At 40.3% G+C, this 18,560-nt stretch overlaps 2 protein-coding genes across 5 annotated transcripts in view; one reads left to right on the forward strand and one right to left on the reverse strand.

Moving 5' to 3' along the window:
- Window positions 1-18,560, reverse strand: part of LOC119661641 (transcription factor SPT20 homolog) — a 63,989-nt gene that overhangs the window by 10,193 nt on the left and 35,236 nt on the right. The gene's annotated exons all lie outside the window — the stretch shown is intronic.
- On the forward strand, window positions 5,838-6,671 carry LOC119661642. Its single transcript, XM_038071073.1, has 2 exons — window positions 5,838-6,152; window positions 6,260-6,671. Exons 1-2 carry the CDS (start codon window positions 6,024-6,026, stop codon window positions 6,512-6,514), a joined length of 384 nt encoding a protein of 127 aa, XP_037927001.1. The 5' UTR covers window positions 5,838-6,023; the 3' UTR covers window positions 6,515-6,671.

Below are 18,560 nucleotides of genomic sequence, written 5' to 3' on the forward strand. Positions count from 1 at the left end.
CTCAAAATTGCATTCTACTTTTTAAATGCGTTTTTCTCAAAACCGCATGTTGAAAATCGGTTGCCACCATAGCTCAAAATCTATCCAACGAAATTCTTTGAAATTTTCCCCACTTTTTCAAAACATATTTTTACGGTCTGCGAACTAGGATAATTGGGATTCATTCAGTAGTTTTTTTTTATTCATAAAAGAAGCTTTCAAAAACACCAAAATTCAGAAAAAAAAGTTTAACATGGGATCAAAAATTTACCTTTTAATATTTTTTAATAATCCTAGTTTGCGGACTGTAGTTAAGTCTTGACGTTAAAACGCCGTTTCCTTTTTTTCTTTACGATGATCGTAGTGCAGCAGAAAAACACCTTTTTTGGAGATGGGTGTATAAATTGCTCTGTATTTCAATAATGAACTACGCGATCTTACTGGAAAAATTGCTCCGCATGCTGAAGATATTGGTTAATATATGGTGAAAAATTCGTATTTATATCTTCATCCAGTACTTCACAAAAAATTTTTAAAGAAGGCCAAAAAAAAACTGCCTTCACACGGGATGACCCCCTTAAAAATAAAACCTTTTTAATGAAATGATAAATTTTGTATCAATTTTTATCAAATGTGGCATATTATTATACAAATAATGACATTAATTTCGTTTTCAGGACTGGTTCCATGTGCCCAGCTCATTGCAGTTTTCTGAGCATAATGGGAAAGATACTGCTCGGTGGTCAAGGAGGTCATACAGTTCAGCATTTTACCAGATTCGTAAGTAGACGTAGGATTCGCCAAATATCTTCCAGAAAATCAATGCCGTATAGTTGATAGTACACCACACTCGATGGTTTCCATCTCCACCTTTTAAGGTTTTGTGTCAAATAAAAACAAATGAAAGGTATAAAGAGAGGAGAATTGAGGGTGACAAAGTGCGTTATTGTAAAGGGAGGGGATTGAATTACGGAACAAATGTACAGAAACTACTTAACTGAAAAATTTGAAAAAAATCACGAAGTATATGATTTATAGTCGTTGAAATAACCTCAGGCACACAGCTATCTGTTCATGTAAAGTAGTATCGAATATTTTTATTATTGAAAATGACTAGAAACACCTTTATGTTAATCCTAGTAAAGACTCTAATATGGATACTGTGAAGTTTCGTTGAAAATCTACCACAATTAATAAAGTTATAGTAGCACAAAGTTGTCTGTTTCGCGTAATTTTAATGTATCCCACTAAAGTGAATAGTTTGATATTCCAAATGCATTTATATTACGAGCTACGTCAAAATTGGAAACATCTAAACTTTTCATAGCTGAGTGACAAGTTAGCGGTTTTCGACTCATTATATTGTTTGCATATGGTTGCCATATACCTCTGTGTGGAATATAACGTGTCAACTAGAAGTTGGCGTTCTTTCTGCACAGTTCAACGAGACGTAGCTCTAGAGCGACCCACTTCTCGGGCAACCTACGATAGTGGGTTTCACTGTGTGATAGAACAAGAAATGGAGTTTAGGGGGATCCGGCCTTATCGTAGAAGAAGTTCTTGATTAGTTATTGTTTTAGGTCAGAACATCCCGATGGGACGACGTAACAAGAAAATTTTCCGCCGCTGGAAGAGAGTCTACCCGGTGTAAAACGTTCCTTCGCAATTTCATTCCAGCAGCATAATATTTTTTAAAATATCAGTACACTTTGAACTGAAATTCTATGAGAAATACGCTTCTATTAGAAATGCGCGTTACGGGAAACTATATTCCATTGCACGCATGCAGGATCCAGAGTGGAGTGCTCTTTGACCATTAAGCTTATGGCACACTCCAACTAAATCCGTGGTTATTATTATTTCTTGATGTTTTAATTAATTTATTGCTCCACGAGGGGTTGGCTCTCCAGAAGCCAAGCCTCTCCTTTACCTTTCTACCTGCATGGTGATAGTCATCCTCTGTACGAGCTGATCCTACCATTAACAAGACATCTCCCTCAATACAAGATATTATACGAACTGTGGCCATTGGTTAGCTTGCAGTCGGGGTTAATTGACTTTATGCGAGTGAAGCATCAGTAAGTAAGCATAACCTTACCGCGCCAACAAAAGCAATAAATAAGAGGGACCCCACAAAGCAGACAAACTGGTACATTCGGCGGACATAGATCGCCGCAACACTGATAACTAGGTGATAACACCCAAGAAAGGAGAAGGTCGAAAGTCAGAAAGTGGAGCCAAGCTCAACGCGAAGAGCGCAACCAACAAAAGGCCATAATCAGAAAGCAGGGACTAGTAAAAGAACATTCAGGATGATATCTGCTGCCGCAGAAGACCGAGAGTCGGAAAAGGACCTCAAGAAGACTCAGGGTAAAGCATCCCGCTGACCATCAGATCGTTTGTCATAAGTTAATATTTAACTTATGAGGAGCAAGAACTGTAGGCAATTAAAAGTAAAAAGTGCCGTCTTAACTACAAATGCATAACATCCGGGAGTATGTGCACAAAGAAAAACCGCAGAGGAAGCTTCTGAGGATGCACCGGAAGTGGACTTGCTTCATATTGAAAGGCTGGACGATCTAGACAGGAAAGTACCATGTCGGAGGAGAAGGATGATACTCCAACATTCGAAAAAAGTTCCAAGCATTAACGAAGGCGATGACCACCATTACAATAGCCCAGGTAAACCTTCATCATGTAAAAGCAGTATTTATAATAATAAAAATTGTAATTTCCAAAGATGACATTAGAATCATGTTGCCTCAATAACCCGGGGTCTACCGGGGCAAATTTTTGTGTGTCTTTAGGGAAAAAGTATGCAGGCAATTGGAAGTCGTTGGACTGATAAAGTTCTGTGAGAAGAGGAGGAGGTGCTACCGGCTCTACTCAACGATGTCAATACACGTGGAAGTAGCGCCTCCAATCAAAAGAACAATTACCTTCCCGAATTTATCATTACCACTAAGTTAAAAGTGTACAGTGTAGGAAACATACCAATATTTATGACTAGGATTAAAGAAAAAGGTTCTATATATAAACCTAGAGAATACTCTTACGAGTGGGTTTGTCTGAAACTGGAGGTTACGCCGATGACAAGAATAATAAGTGGAGGCAAATGTAAGATGGAGAGAGTAATAAAGAATCCCAGGAGAACAGATTTTGATTCTAATGTAAGCAATCCGAGCAGGCTCGTGTAAAAGTAATATCGAAAACGAACGTGTATACGGCAAGCTGGTCGATCAGGACCCTAGCTAGAATGAGAAGGTCCAAAAGTTCTTCAACCGGGAAAAACAAACGAAGCACTCGTCATACAAAAATGCATTAACAGTAATGTGATCAGAGAAGAAAAGCACAATAACTTAAGGAAATTTTGTGAGTGGATTGATCAAACTACAGATTCATCATCAAGATTGTAGGGAAATTCAGAACATTCCACTCCATCTGTCTAAAAATGCAACATTTACCGAGCTGAGAAGGACAGGGTATGCTTGCTTCTTAAAACACATTTACCGGGAAGCTAGAGAAAGAAGGCCAGTGGGAACTTTTAAACCATTGAAATCACATGGAGTACACTACTCCAAAGTATCAATCTAGGATTTCTCCTAAGAGTGCTAAAAAGCAGTATAGGCTTGGGACACATACCAAAGGCATAAGTGCGGGGAAAAGTCAATTTCCTTTCGAAAGCGGATAAAGAGCATCCTTTTCACCATAATTTTTTCAGACCAATTTGGCTTATATCCGTTATGGTGAAAACAGTGGAGAAGCAATTACATTAGAGATAGCATTCTAACCTGAAATGCCTTACACCTACGCCAACATTCTTAAAGAGCAGGATTATCAATCGACACAGCTGGCAGATATATTATGCGATGCAATAGATACCAAAGGAGTAGCTCTGTATGCTCTTTGGGTATCGAAGATGCTTTTGACAATATTATCGCATGCAGAAATACAACCAGAGGGTCAGAAAACATCCTGGTTTTCTGCATGGGCAAAATGTTATAAAACAGGCAAGTGGAAGTACTAACTGGCACGAATCCTATTGGCATGAACACAACGTAAGGTTGTTCACAGAATGGGGTACTATCACCGCTAATGTGGAGAGTAGTTGTTGATGAATTATAAAAAACCTGTAGGGATATTTATGTGACAGAATCCCATGGGGGTTAAGAATTACTAGTAACTTGTGCAGTCCGGCGGGGCTAAACATCAATCGAGCCAATACCGTCATGGTACTATTCACTAGGGAGCGCAAGCCTGATTACATGAGAGCCAGTGGACTGCGTTGCAAAGAAGTTGAACAGGAAACAGAAGTCAAGTATTTGGGAATTTTAATAGACTAAAAACTATTGTGGAACACGTACGTATGCAGTAGTAATGCCCATGATGACCTATGAGGCGGTAATATTGGCATAACCGTCAAGAAGTTACAGAAACTTCAAAGTTTGAGTTAAGTGTACACCACTAGAGCGATGTGAACATGCTATGCTACGCCATGCAGGCATTCCCAGAGGTCCTTCTGGGTTTGACTCTTTTTCAAATTCACATACAAATGTAGGCAAGAGATATCTAAATAAACGAAGATTGACATTCTTTCTAGGTGGTTTCCAGAGTTACTGATACCGAGGGAGACCATGAAAATTAAGTTTCATTTCGATAAGAAATTTGAAACATGCAGAGTTTAAACCAAGAAGAATTGGTACGATCCTCTTTAAGTCTACCCAACTATTGGCCTATGCTGACGATATCGACATCATGGGAAGAACCACCCGAGGCATATAAACTGCCTTCATCCAGATCGAGCAGGCGGCGTGAGATCTTGGGCTGCACATCAATGAAGACAAAATATATGGTGGCAACGTCAGCACCAAAAACCAACCAACCAGCAACAACAAACCGCACTGGTCAAACGGGAAGAATAAAGATAGGAGAATACAACTTTGAGACCGTTGATAACTTCTCTTATCTAGAGTCGAAAATCACAACCGATAACAGCTACGATGATGAAATCCGCGGACGGTTGTTGTCCGCCAACAAAGCCTAATTCAGCTAACAAAGACTGTTCCGCTCGAAACGTCTCACCATAGGGTCAAAGCTCTTACTGTGCAAGACTATGATCTTGCCAGTCCTCATGTATTCCTCGGAGACTTGGGTTTTTAGCAAGAAAAATTGGGAATACTTGGCCGCGTTCGAGAGAAAAATCCTCCGAAGAATTTTTGGCCCCCTACATGAGGATGGACGATTCCGTAGCCTACACAACGACGAAATCTATTAGCGATACCATGACCGTTAAGTTGTGGATAAAATCCGGCTCAATAGGTTACGGTGGGCGGGTCACTTAGTCCGTATGGATGAGGATGATCCAGCCCAGAAAGTCTACAAGGGCAATATCTATGGTAGAAAAAGAAAATGGGGCAGACCCTGCCTAAGATGGAGCGATGGCGTAGGTCAGGACGCCAGACAGTTTTTAGGGATATCGAATTGGTGGACCTCGGCGCAAAACCGGGATGTCTGGAGTTCCTTATTAAGGCAGGCCTAGACCGGATACCGGTTGTTGCGCCGTTGATGATGATGATGACAGGTGATCGTAAGAGTAAATGTACTTTGACCCAATGGGTAAGCAGGCGGAAATATATGCCATAGATTGGTGTGCCTTCCAGCGTGCAATCCAGCGTTTTACTTTCCTGCAGGCAATGGATCTAGCAAAGATCACACCTTCGGGTTGGCCGTTAAGACCGTTGGTAGTAATTTTAAAAATGATCTGCTAAATTCGATACAATATGTAAAAACCAAAACTGTACTTGCTGTTTGCAGCCTGTACATTCGAAAAATCGTAAGTGACTATGACTTTGCTTCGTTTGACAGTTGTTTGTAAATATGCAGCATTGAAATTGGAGCGACATTTTTGAGAGTTATCAAATAAATTTTCTGTTCGACATCGTAACCAATTTCAATTGAAAAACTATTGAAAATTTTAGTGCATTATTTCAGTTATTTCTTTTTTATAATTCGTACAATCCGTTTAATGTTATAAGCTATTCAGTATGGCGGGGATGTATGATGCTAAATCTATTCGCCAAAAGAACGGTGAAATTGTCATGAGCGCTTTGAAGTCAATAAATGAACCGTCGACACTAACTAATATTATCAAATATGTGGCGGAAACGCAGCAGGTAAGGGGGTGATCTCATTGTTATTCTAGATTTGTATAATTTAATATAGGTGATCCAAACACCCCTTTATGATGACAATTTTAGTGTAGTTTTAATATTTTAAACAGGTGGAGCCGAGTCAAATTAAAGAACCAGTGAAGAAGGTTCTTGAGAAGGGGGTTGAATATGGATTTTTTCAAAAACATGGAGCCAAGTATTCACTGGACCTCACCGAAGATGAAGCAGAGGACGATTTGGAAGATGGAGATGTTGATTTTGATCTTGAAGATCGGAGCGCTAGACGACGCAGGCGGTCAAGAAGTCACAGATCAAAGAGCCGAAGTCGTAGCCGAAGGCGCAAGTCGAAAAGGCGGAAGCGTTAATATGAATGCAGACAATTTAAATCTGTTGTGAGAAAATCACTATTTGTTAGAAATTATTGCTGTTGTAGTTAATAAGCTTAGATTCTATATACCATCAAGTATTTATTTATAACATATAACGTAACGGTAAAATATAAAAAAAAAATGTTTTTCATATTGTGGACTCATTGTGATTTCACCATCAACGGTGCAACAACCAGTTCCCGGTCTGTCTTAATAAGCCAAAGTCCACCAATTCAATAACAGCTGTCTGGTGTCCTGGCCTATGACATTCGTCCTCCTGAGACAGGGTCTGCCATATCTTCTATGCTATTTGCTTTTTATATTATTAATTGGTTTATTTTAGTATATGAGTTTTGGGATTCCACAATTGATTTTTTTACTAGGAATAAGTGGAAGTTGTACGGGGCTTGCCCAGGATGGAGAGATGACGTAGGCCAGGTCATAATGCAGCTGCTAGGGTTATTAAATTGGTCGTGGTTTACCTTGCTTAGTTTAAAAATCCGATATCTTTGGGAATACCACTAACAAGGTGAATCAAGCAGGTTGCTTGTCCGATAATTTAAGTTTTTTGTCCTTTAAGACACTCAGAAACACTTGGTTTTTTATTCCACGATAACAGGAAAGCCATAATAATTCAGCAAAATCGAAGTTTACCTCTATGTACATTCCTACTACCTTAGACCGTAGTGACTATTATTCAACGAGGCATTGTCTAGACGCCTGGTTTATAAACTAGTTTGTAGAGCAATGGAACATTCAAAACCGATCGCACCCTTGCTGTGTCCCCGCTACAATTGAAGCAGATATACCGAGTGCACTGCACGAACGGCGATGTGAGACAAATTTCATTAGCGTGCCTAAAGACCCAGACTCTAAGGCAATGTTACTAAAAACCAAAGCAAATGCAGGTAAATCAGTAACAGGTCAGAATTTTTATCAGCGGCAATCGAAGGAAAACCGTTGGAATATGGCGATCAGTTGCACCATCTTTTCATCGACTTCAAAGTCACCTATAAAAGCATAGCCAAGCTAAAGCTGTGTAAGACCATAGGACCGATTAGGCTGAACCAAACCAATCTCTAGACCATCCACAGAGACTCTGATATAAATGCGTACTGGCCTATACTGACGATATTATGATAATATAATGGAAAAAAACAGCCTGAGATGAACAAACTGCTTTCATCAAGATCGAACGGGAGGCGCGAGATATTAGGCTGCGTACTATTGAAGGCAAGACAAAGTACATGGCTGCAACGTTGGTAAAGGAATCAGGCGGCTCCATCTAAAGAGGACTACACCACTTCTTAGTCTGGATCATACTTACTCCCCGCAGGAGATTGCTGAGCATCTCGAAACTCAAGACATGTCCCCCACACTGCCCGCGAAACATCTTACCAGCTCGACGGCGAAGCCAGATGGCCCTAAACTGAGCCTGCGGCTAGTCACGTTTGCGCCTCATTCGACATCGGTGACCTCACCTCATTAAAATCATAAATCGAACGCCAACAATCGTAATTCTCCTAATTTCTTCAAAGTTATGGCGAGGAGGGACATCCAAAAGCGTGCCAGTCCGCCTTGAACAAATCCGACCCCACCCACTTGATCTGCGGTTTCAAGCGGATCAGATTGAAGCGGATAACCATTCCATAGTTTGACGGCAACTACGGTCGATGGAGAATATTCTACGGCTTTTTACCTCGATGATTCACTACAATGAAGGCTTGTCAGCCGTGGAAAAAATGTAATATCCAAATAATATTTACGTTCTACTGGAAGCCGATGTAATATGGCGTATTTGTGTTACTTGAATTCAAGCGGGGCTCATCCTGCGCGCTCAAAACAAAGTTGGGATGGGTACTACTTGGACCCATGTATATAAAATCTCCGAATGCAGACCTTAAGAGCATTGTCTCTACGGAAGACACAACGAATGAATGAATGAATTATTTCGGAAGTTTGGGGTGATGCCCTCCAGGAAGCCAAGCAATTGCAACAAGAACTCATAACAGTACTGGAAAAAGGTGGATTTCATTTGAAGAAATGATCTTCCAACCAGGAATTTCTACTAGACAGAGAAACACAACTACCATTAAGGCATTGTGACAATTGGAACCCAGGAATTACCATTAAAGTGTGCTTGGAAGTCATGCGTAGTTTCGTTTTGATCCGATTTTCGATGAGGTTCCTGTTGTATCCGGTTTTCTTGGCTGTTTCCAGGATGTAGCTAATTTTCAACACGGGTACAACTGGAACCTCATCGAAAATTGGACCAAAAAGAAACTACGCCAGGCCTCAAGACAATACCTTCCTCCAGGAGGTGAACACAGAACTTAGGCAATGGATAACATTAACCTACACGGGCCCGGCGCAGAACATCAAAAGGCGGCTGCATAAATGTGTAAACGATACCTACTTAGGACCCAGTTACAATCAGTCAAGGACAAAAAAGAGCGTACTGAAAAAAGGAGCATTTATAAGATTTCCTGTCCAGACTGCGACAACATTTACGTAAGGCAAACAAAACGGCTAGTCCACACCTGGGTGTTAGAACACATAAAGGAGGCCGAATCCGCTAAAAATAAGAATAACCCACACGGAAAGCCCGCGGATGCAGACATATAATAGATCAGGGACACCGTTTGTGGTTGGACAACACCAATGTTTTGAAGGAATTGAACGACGTTAGGAAACTAGACTTCTACGGGAATCTCCACATCTCAAAAATTCCCCCGGAAAAAAGACTAAACATGGACATGGGCGACAATTTTTCCACCTCCGTGGAACTTTTAGCAAGGGCTAGGAGAAGAATAGAAGTTTAATTAAGAAATTATAATCACAGGAGTAGCTATAAAAACCCAAATTTTGAAGCACATTTTTTAAAAACACTGAAGAAGGGGAGAGTTGTTCCCGGAAATAGGTATTTGTATATATTACTAATTACTTTTAGCCTTATCTTCGAAGGCAATCTTTCATTTTAAGACTTTGGCTAACAAAATGCCAATTCAAACCATCATTTTTTAGCCTACTGACAACTGGAAAAAGTAAGCCCAAAGCGCAAAACTACCCCAGCCCGATACTATGAAGAGCACTAATATTAGGTGATACTATATTACATCACATTTTCAATGCGTTGATGCGTTGAGGTAATACAATGATGCGTGGTAATGGAATGATACTCGGTAACGGGATGATGCTTGGTAATACGATGATGCTAGATGATGTGATGAGGTTTGGTAATGCGTTGATGCTTGGTAATGCGGTTATGCTTGGTAATGCGGTGGTGCTTGGTAACGCGATGATGCTTCGTGATGTGGAAATGTTGTAATGTTTGGGTCTCGCTTGGCGATGGTAATATTAGATACATCACCTACCCATCTCATAATTAGGTCTTCTTGCCATTGGCGATCAGTTTCCATGGTAATATTTCTGATTTCCAGTTACCCCTGAAAAAGAGACAGCGAATCAACCACGCCTACCGGTCATTATTGATGGTTTGCTGAAACTTCCCGATCATTTTCTCCCCTCCTACACTGTCCTGCGCTTTGTGAGGCGACACATTCGTCCGCTACCTTACGAAAGTGAATTCCAATGCTTGGCGTAAGCAGCTATGAAATTGCCACAATTTTTATTGTATGACCTATCCAATGCCACTTCCACCTTCTGACCAACACGTCCTCGGGTGTTTTGTCCGTGTGCTAACTAAGTCCTTCGTTCGAAATTATTCGGGCCAGTGTACTCCAAGCCAATTCTAACGGAGGCTTGGGCAATGGTGGTCACCGTCCATGTGTTACTCTCATATAGCAACACAGAAAGGACATTAGCATGGACCAATTTTAATTTGGTTGGCGCTGAGATAACTGCATTTCTCAATCTTGAACAACGCAGCGAAGACGGATCTACCAATATACCTAATATTGTCGTATTGTTTGGGTCGCAATGTAGAACACCTTACACAACTAGGACTGGTGTTCCTAATTTACATTTTAATTCGCAGAACAGATACTGGTCCTAACAGCAATCAACGTATTAGCATTACATGATATTTTGCGTATTTGGGTTACAAATGACTAGCTTAACACCTGAGGCTTTTTTCGTAAACTTAGTTCCAAATGTCCACTTAACTAATCCTGATTAATATGAAAATAATACGATTATGGTGAAACATAATTATGTACATATGTATGTAAGGTTCAAACGTAATAACAGAAAAAAATTGGAGGAAGAAATTAAAGCTTATGCAATTAGCGCATTGTCAAGATCATATTTCTCATGGGTGGTAGTCAGCCCGCAGATCTGTACCATGCTCTCTTTATTGTTAGTTTCGCAACGCTTATAATTATACGCTGTAAAGTTGATTGACTTAACTAGTTTTACACTGTTCGAGTGTCGCCTCCGGCGGTCCCGACCCAGTCCACGTTCCCAGCGTAAATACCTTAAATTCTCAATCTTATGCAATGAATAATTATTGCAAACAACGCCGCAAGCAATGCGCTGAAACTGGCACTTTCATGGCTTTTCTAGAAATCCAATTTATCGGATTCATCTCAAGGGGCAGACAGAAATCATGACCTAGGCAATCGCGGGAATCGTAAGCCCATCACATTGTACTCGTAGGAATACCTTGATGGTAACGTCTGAACAGTAGGATTGAATGTACATAGTTAAAGTATCAAAGTATCAACTCTTGATCAGATTAAAGAACACCCGAAAAGGTCGCGGCCTAATATGACAAAGGTGCTTGCTTTAAGATCAAAGATTTGATTTGATCAGTATTTATTTCACTTCTCTTGTTGAATGGCCGCGAGGCTCATTATTAAAGGAGCAGCGTATACGGAAAAAGATGTATATCCAGATGGTAATCAAGAACAAGTTTTCCTGCTGTTTAATGAGCATTTAATGCAAAACCATGCAATTTCTGGGAGTTCTTCACAGGCACATGAAATCTGCGTTCGTCAAGTTTCGCTGAAAAGTCGCATCAGATTCCAGGAGCATATTTTCCCAAACTATTATTATTCTGTCTTTCTTCGGAATGTGAACAATACTTGAATCAAGCTCTCTTCGAAGGAAAAACAATGAATCTAAAAATGCTTCAGCGTGACAGGTGAAAAGCGACTTAGTTCTGAAGAGATACGTTAACATGTTTTCAGAAGATGTAACTGAACTGGGTACATCGATATTTCATTAGCGCTAATCAAATACGAATGGACCCTGAGCTCAAGTGTGATTACATTCCAGGAAGGCAAGTACCTACCCGTACACTTGGCGTCTAGAGGTACTGTGTAGTCAGTGCCTTGTATCTTCGTTAATAACATGAAAGTTACACCGAAAAGAAAAGTGAAAAGTATCTTCAAGCGCAACTTCTTCGCGTATATGGCAAATAGCTGCAAAGTGCACAAAGGTCATTCGATTTGTAGTGTGTAGTGTATACATATTTGTAAATACATGAATGGAAGTACATACTCTTCAAAGGCCACTAACTAGCAAGATATTGGACTTCGAAGCATCTTCCAATTTTTAAAGTCATTTTGTACTTTGTTTATTGTCAGTATGTTATGCGTTATATATGGTGAAAGTGGCGAGGCCGCTGGCTGTAGTCAAACTGGTAATGGAAGTCATTAAGCGTATGATATTTACGGTATAGCTTTTCCCACGAAAATTAAGACTTTTGACCATTGATTGATTGAAATGGGTGGAACTCGCTAACTGATGTTTGATTACTCACACCAGAAATAGGTGAATATTGTTTGAGAGCGGATGTGCAACATTGATGAAGACGATTTCAAGATGTTTTTCTTTTCTTTTCATGTTAAGCGTAAACGTGTGGATTTTAAAGCGTAATATTAAATTCCGGTGAAATGGAATGGCATTCATACAAAATAGTCATTATTTATGAATTGGGAGAGATGCATTCCATTGGAAAGAAATCAACTGGTTTAGTGAAATTAATCTGAGGTTATCTCTGAATTCACCAGGAAAATGATAAGAAGTTGAAACCATTTAAATAACATAAATCTTGAGGCATCACCAAGCATATCATAATAATGCATTATTGATTGAATGATTGCATTCTTCACTTATGTACGTCTGAACCCCGTTTATAGCCAGACGAATGTTGACCTGCGGATTCAAATGACATTCCCGGCTTTTTCTTTGTTAAATTACGATGACTTTGAATATTAATGCAACTTCCTGATTATAAATCAAGTTAATTGTCAAGGAAGGATGAGGATAAACCTCCTCTCCATTATTTTCAGCAGACGATTTGCTTTTAGCGACCTGCAGACCCTAATTTCCGCTGAAAGGTAAAAGTTTCTTTCGCTAGTTAGTGTACTAACAAAAAATAAAGCCTAGATTATTTCCTGAGTCTTAGATGGGTTTCTAAATATTACCCTCTTCAAACTATAATTCATTCAATTAAACTGAACAAAAATTAATTTATTAGATTGGTGCCAAACCTGAGAAATATTTTTTCTATAATTTTATTTAAATAATAGAAACCAAATATGATTTTATAGTCCACATATCCCACCCTAGATATCTCTTCCGGTGTAGTTGTTCTTTTTTGATGGGGGTCTTCCCACTCATATATTTTATCTCGGCTTCTAAGACAGTATTGAGACCTTGCATTTAATCTCTAACTCTAGCTTTTTATATTTGATGCTATAAAGTTGGAATTACAAATATCCATATTCTTGTTTGCTTGATTTTAGAAATAAAAGATTGCCTATTGGACTGGGATTTAAGAATCCACTCAGAGTATTTCCTTCTGGTCGGAAAATACAATCGAAAGTGGTAGAAATTTATGGGGCAGCATTCTGCAAATTTTCAAAGTTTCTTGCTACTCAATGAACCGTTAACAGCGTCTTAAATATGGACTGAGAGCACGGCTATCGAAAACGGACTACATTGGCTTCTGGAATGTGCGTATGCAAGATGGTGCGACTTTGGAGAATATTCTCTCCCGCTTGCCAAGCTAATGGCACCGGAGTCGGATTGTTTCGAAAGGTTACCGCAAGATGTTTGCTCTTAACCTTGAAGCTGCTGGCTGACTGTGGGTTTCACTTCCACGTTAATGAGCATCACAATTGTACAGTGCTATGCACCAATGGAGATTTCCGATATAGTGGAGAGGCAAGTTTCTCTCTTATACGAGTAATTGCATGCAGTTCAAGAGATACTTCCTAAAGCTGGCGTTGTGATTGTGATGGGACCTCTCAATGCCAAGGGGGTAATGACAATGCTTTGACATATGATGGGGAAACACGGTGTTGGTTGCAGATTCGTGAATTTCTATAGCGTCCATTGCCTCATCAATTGTGGCACATTGTTCGAGCATGCAGCTCGCCATAAGGGGGGTTGGATTTCAACTGATCGACGTCGTACGAGTAATCAGACTGACCACTTTGCAAACAGCTGTAGATTAGGAATTTTCTTCAGAATGTACGTAACAAGAGAAGCGCTGACATCGATCTCGAAAGGGATCACCATTTGATGGTCGCTTACGTTCACTTGCGTGTTGCGTCCGCCACTTCCCGTAGGATTGGGGAGCTGCGACCCCTTAAATTCAATATCGATTGCTTGTATGATCCAGCTTTCATTCGACAGTGGAAGAGCTATATTCCTGATTGGTCGGCGGATGCATTGAATAATGTTTCTTTTCCAGGTGATTCGCAGGTCGTAGACCATATGCCGAAGGAGCGCCAAAACATCGGGCTAACTGTGGAATCGTAGAAGCTGCTCCGAGTTGTGGTAGGTGTGATACCAGGCGAAAGTTCACCGTAGTGTAGCAGATGCCGCGGAACGTAATGATTTCAGAAGTGTTTATCGCATCATGAAGGAATTTCCCGGTTGCAAGCCTTTCAATTGTCCTGTGAAGGCGTGAAGTGTCGATCCCTTATCCAGGATGACGAGCAGCTGAAGAGGTGGAAAGAATACTTCACCACGGTTCTTAACAGCATCACATCCGGTGAAGTTTTTCCTCTTATGGATGAAATGATCCTCCAAACAGAAGAGAAATCATTTCAACCATCAATGCACTCAGCCGCCGACGGTCTTCCCGAAGAGCTATTTATAACTCCATTTACAGTTTCTGCAGATCTGCTACTTTCCAGGGAGCAGAAGAAGGGGATGATCGTTAAGATTACAAAGAATGGCTCTTGTTACGGATATGACAATAGGACAATAGGACATGTTCTCTGCCATCTCAAAGATAATAACTAAAATAATCCTAGAACGTATTAAAACATATCCTGAAAGCTTGATCGTCAAAGAGCAGTCTGGCTTCCGCTCCGGATTCCCAGCCATTGACCACATTAACACTATACGGATAATTTTGGATCCGTACGTGGAGTTCATGTTAGACCTTCGCTGCACCTACCCTTCATCGATTGCAAAAAAGCTTTTGACAGTGTGAACAGGGAGTATAAGAGGCATTCCAGAGAAGCTAATGTCTATTATCACAGCGGTATATGATGGTGCACCTGCTGTGCCGAGATAAAATGTCAGAGGGTTGTAAGGTCCAAACCTAAGTCCCCCAGGGTTGCATCTTGTCACCGATATCAATTCTTCTCGTTATCGGTGATGTTCTTTATGCTACCTGATCCGGAGGACGTGCAAGAGTTCATTGGACGATGACATCTTCCCTCAAACGCTTTGACTACGCTTTGGAGTTCGAGGCATATAGAATTGAACTGAATATAAACACCATCAAAACTTCTAGATTCGCTACCACTACACTAACTAGAATATGGAAATACAGTTATCTCAACAACAAGATCAAGTTGAGAATGTTCGGTACCAGTGTTCTTTCTGTGTTGCTATGCATGCGGGGGTTACACACCGTCGCTCAAAAGCTTCGAGCCTTCATGAACACTTGTTTGCGATGTATCATCAGGGTACGCTAACCTAATACTATTTTAAATAAAGAACTTGATAGGTGCACAGGCCTATTTTCTATGAGCGATGTGATCGAGAAGCAGAAATGGCAGTGGATGGTTACATATAAAGGAGAGGTAACAAGTTTCGTTACACTATGCAGTGGAATCTACTCTTTCGAGATGGTCGATGAATGGGTCGCTCCAAGGCACTTGGCGCAGAAGAGTAGAGGAAAAGTGCGGGCGTCTCGGGAAGTCGAGGGGAGAGTGAAAGCGCATTTCAGTGAATCGGGTACAATAGCGCGTACGTGCGGTCGATGCGCTACAACCCCAAAGGGGTGAATAGCAACTGTATAACGGGCATGTGTTTTTTAATAGTTTGAACTTCTTATTTTGGATTTTGGAAATAAAAAATTGTCCATTGAGCTGGGATTTAAGAATACACTCAGTCCCTTTTTATCGTTAAACACAATCGAAAGTGATACAAATTTTGGAGCTTTCCTGCTGTAGAAACAAGGTCTCGAGTCCCTCACATCAGCTCCTTTTGCAAGATTCCGGTCTAGTTCAATGGACATTCCATTTACATAGTACATAGCACTTCACCAACAGAGTGGTGAAGGATGCTTTCATGCAGGCGGCTTCTTCAAAGTGGCATTATGATCGTGATTTATGATGTGAATGCGGAGGTGGACTCTGGGAATATCTTGTTCGGATATTTCTTGCTGACCATTGCAGCAATAAAGAGATCCTCGTAGATTTCAGTAACTTTTAATACTTTATGATCGGCTGTATATATTCGCGTACAGGGCCTGGCACAATGTCAGCTGGAGTTCGACTGACCGACTACGAACGTTTAGTCAAGTCACCCACATCGCGATCAGCAATGCAGTTAGAGGTTACCTTCTGACCATCATGCTCAGAAGATAACAAAGCCCTGACCCTCAAAACGCGGTGCGGCTGACGAACACTGATGAGCAGCCTTGGGTTACCTACAAAAGTGTCTCTATCTTTCAGAAGAAAGTTACAAGATTTGGTTGTCCAGAGAAACGATCTTAAGGAACTGAGAATTTTATAAATGGTGGGTTAAACTCAACCGTTTTACCATCAAAGAAGCGCGATTAGAGAAGAAGTTCTTTCTCCTTCTTCTTGCATACCCTTTACATATTCACAAAGGTTCGACGTGAATTTTAAGAATATATTAATATATTATTATTATACTATTTTCTGGTGGGCAGTTTTTGAGAATGGCTCCTTAATTTAAGTGACCCTTTATGACTCACTCACTCCGTAACCGCAACCGGCTTCAAAACTAACAGATGATTTGAAAAGTACTAATTGAGATATTTCTTTGGACACTCTACATGATCATATTCGGTTAAAAAAATGTGCACCCCCAACTCTAAATTTCCATCTCCCATCGAATTTAGTCTCAATTGGAACAGCCGTTTTTGAGAACAGTGCGTGTGACAGACAAACAGACAGAGGGTAAACCGATTTTAATAAAGGGGCCATAACTTTTTAAGAGGGATCAGATTTGCTGCTACGAGTTCTAATCAGGATTGTAGAGGGGACCTTCCTCTCCTCCTCCATAAACTGACCACCTGATAGGTGAGTGTGAGCAACTGAAGAAGTCCTTTACTATGATTCTCAATTGTATACCATCGGGTGAAGTTCCTCCTCTTGTGGATGATATGTCCAACAATTTACATATCTGGAAAGCGTTGTTTCCGCCGACGGTTGCACGGAACTTATGTCGCTCGATATATTAACAGCACTAAATCAACTTTCGCTGTTTTTTTTTTTAAAACTGGAAATGCTGATCTTTCTTAACAATAACATCAAGTGGAGTCTGTTTCGCTATTGCTCGAAAACTGCAAGGTTTTATGAAAGCATGCCAGCATCGTTTCATCTGGGTATTCTCGTCGAAGATCTAATGAACGTATTGATCACAAACCAAAAGTGGCAGTGGGTAGGTCACACATTAAGATTGGGCAGGAACTCCGCGACTGACTATGCCATGCATTGGAATCCGGTATCCTGAGATTGTCGATGAGCGGGTGGCCCCAGAAACATGGCACAGAACAGTGGAGCAAGAGTTCAAACTTTTGAGAAATTTGTGGAGTAAATTGAGGCACATTACCAGGAACGGATAGAGATGTCGCATAGCTGTGGTTGACCTGCTATAGTCCACATAGAGGTCTACGGCCACCATATTTTATGCTAAGGAGTAGACATGATTAAGTTTAATTTACTTTTATATGTGTTCAACCAATCATCAGGTAATAAGGGGTGGCAAGGATACTAGTTTTGATTACAGGAAAAAGAGGTCACATAAGATCGTGAATTGGAATTTAAAGCTTGTGGTCATAGAAGGTCATTGAAATGAAAAATTTCCCATCAAAGTGAAGACTGGTTCTTGGGTTAGGTGCAAACGATATTTAAGAGGAGGCGGCGTTTGGTTACCGTCTGTATGTATCTTTTCAAAGTAACTGTTGTAATTAGTTTAAATTATTCTTTATTTGGTTTATATTGCATGATTACTTGGATCAAAGAAGTTACTGTGAAATTTGTGCTGCGAGTGAAATTTTTACCTTAAACTTTGTTGTGTCTGACAAAATTCGCTTTTGCGGGGACTAATGTAATTATGTCAAGGGCAATTGTTATTGATTGGCATAAATTGTCCAAAGAAAGTAAAGAGTGCATTGAAGACAAGAATCGTATTGTGGGACGGTCAATACCCATTGTGAAGTCCGTAAAGCAAACCAAAAATCTTGTACCCAAAACTGTCAATTAACAATTCTAGATCTTTTTAACTATGTTGGCACACAAGCATCAAGTCAATGGCTTTTGAAACATCGTTTGGCTCTCAGACTTTGCACACGTCAATTGATTCAATAATACACAAGTTCGGTGATAAAAAGAATGTGGTGTTAACGCGTTCCATGAAAACCCCTCTGGCTATGAATCGGTCATGAAATACATTGTTACGGAAGGTGAGGTTCGAATCTACGATGCGATGCAATAATAGATGAATCGAGTAAATATACAAAAGATAAACCGAAGCAAAAAAAAAACTTTTCAAACGCGCAAAAAATCAAAATCATGTTATAGTTCTTTTCGAGTTCTGTATTGTGGTACGTTCAGACTTCTTTTCAACTGAGCGTAAT

Source organism: Hermetia illucens, chromosome 1, assembly GCF_905115235.1.
Source record: "Hermetia illucens chromosome 1, iHerIll2.2.curated.20191125, whole genome shotgun sequence".
NCBI classification, from domain to species: domain Eukaryota; kingdom Metazoa; phylum Arthropoda; class Insecta; order Diptera; family Stratiomyidae; genus Hermetia; species Hermetia illucens.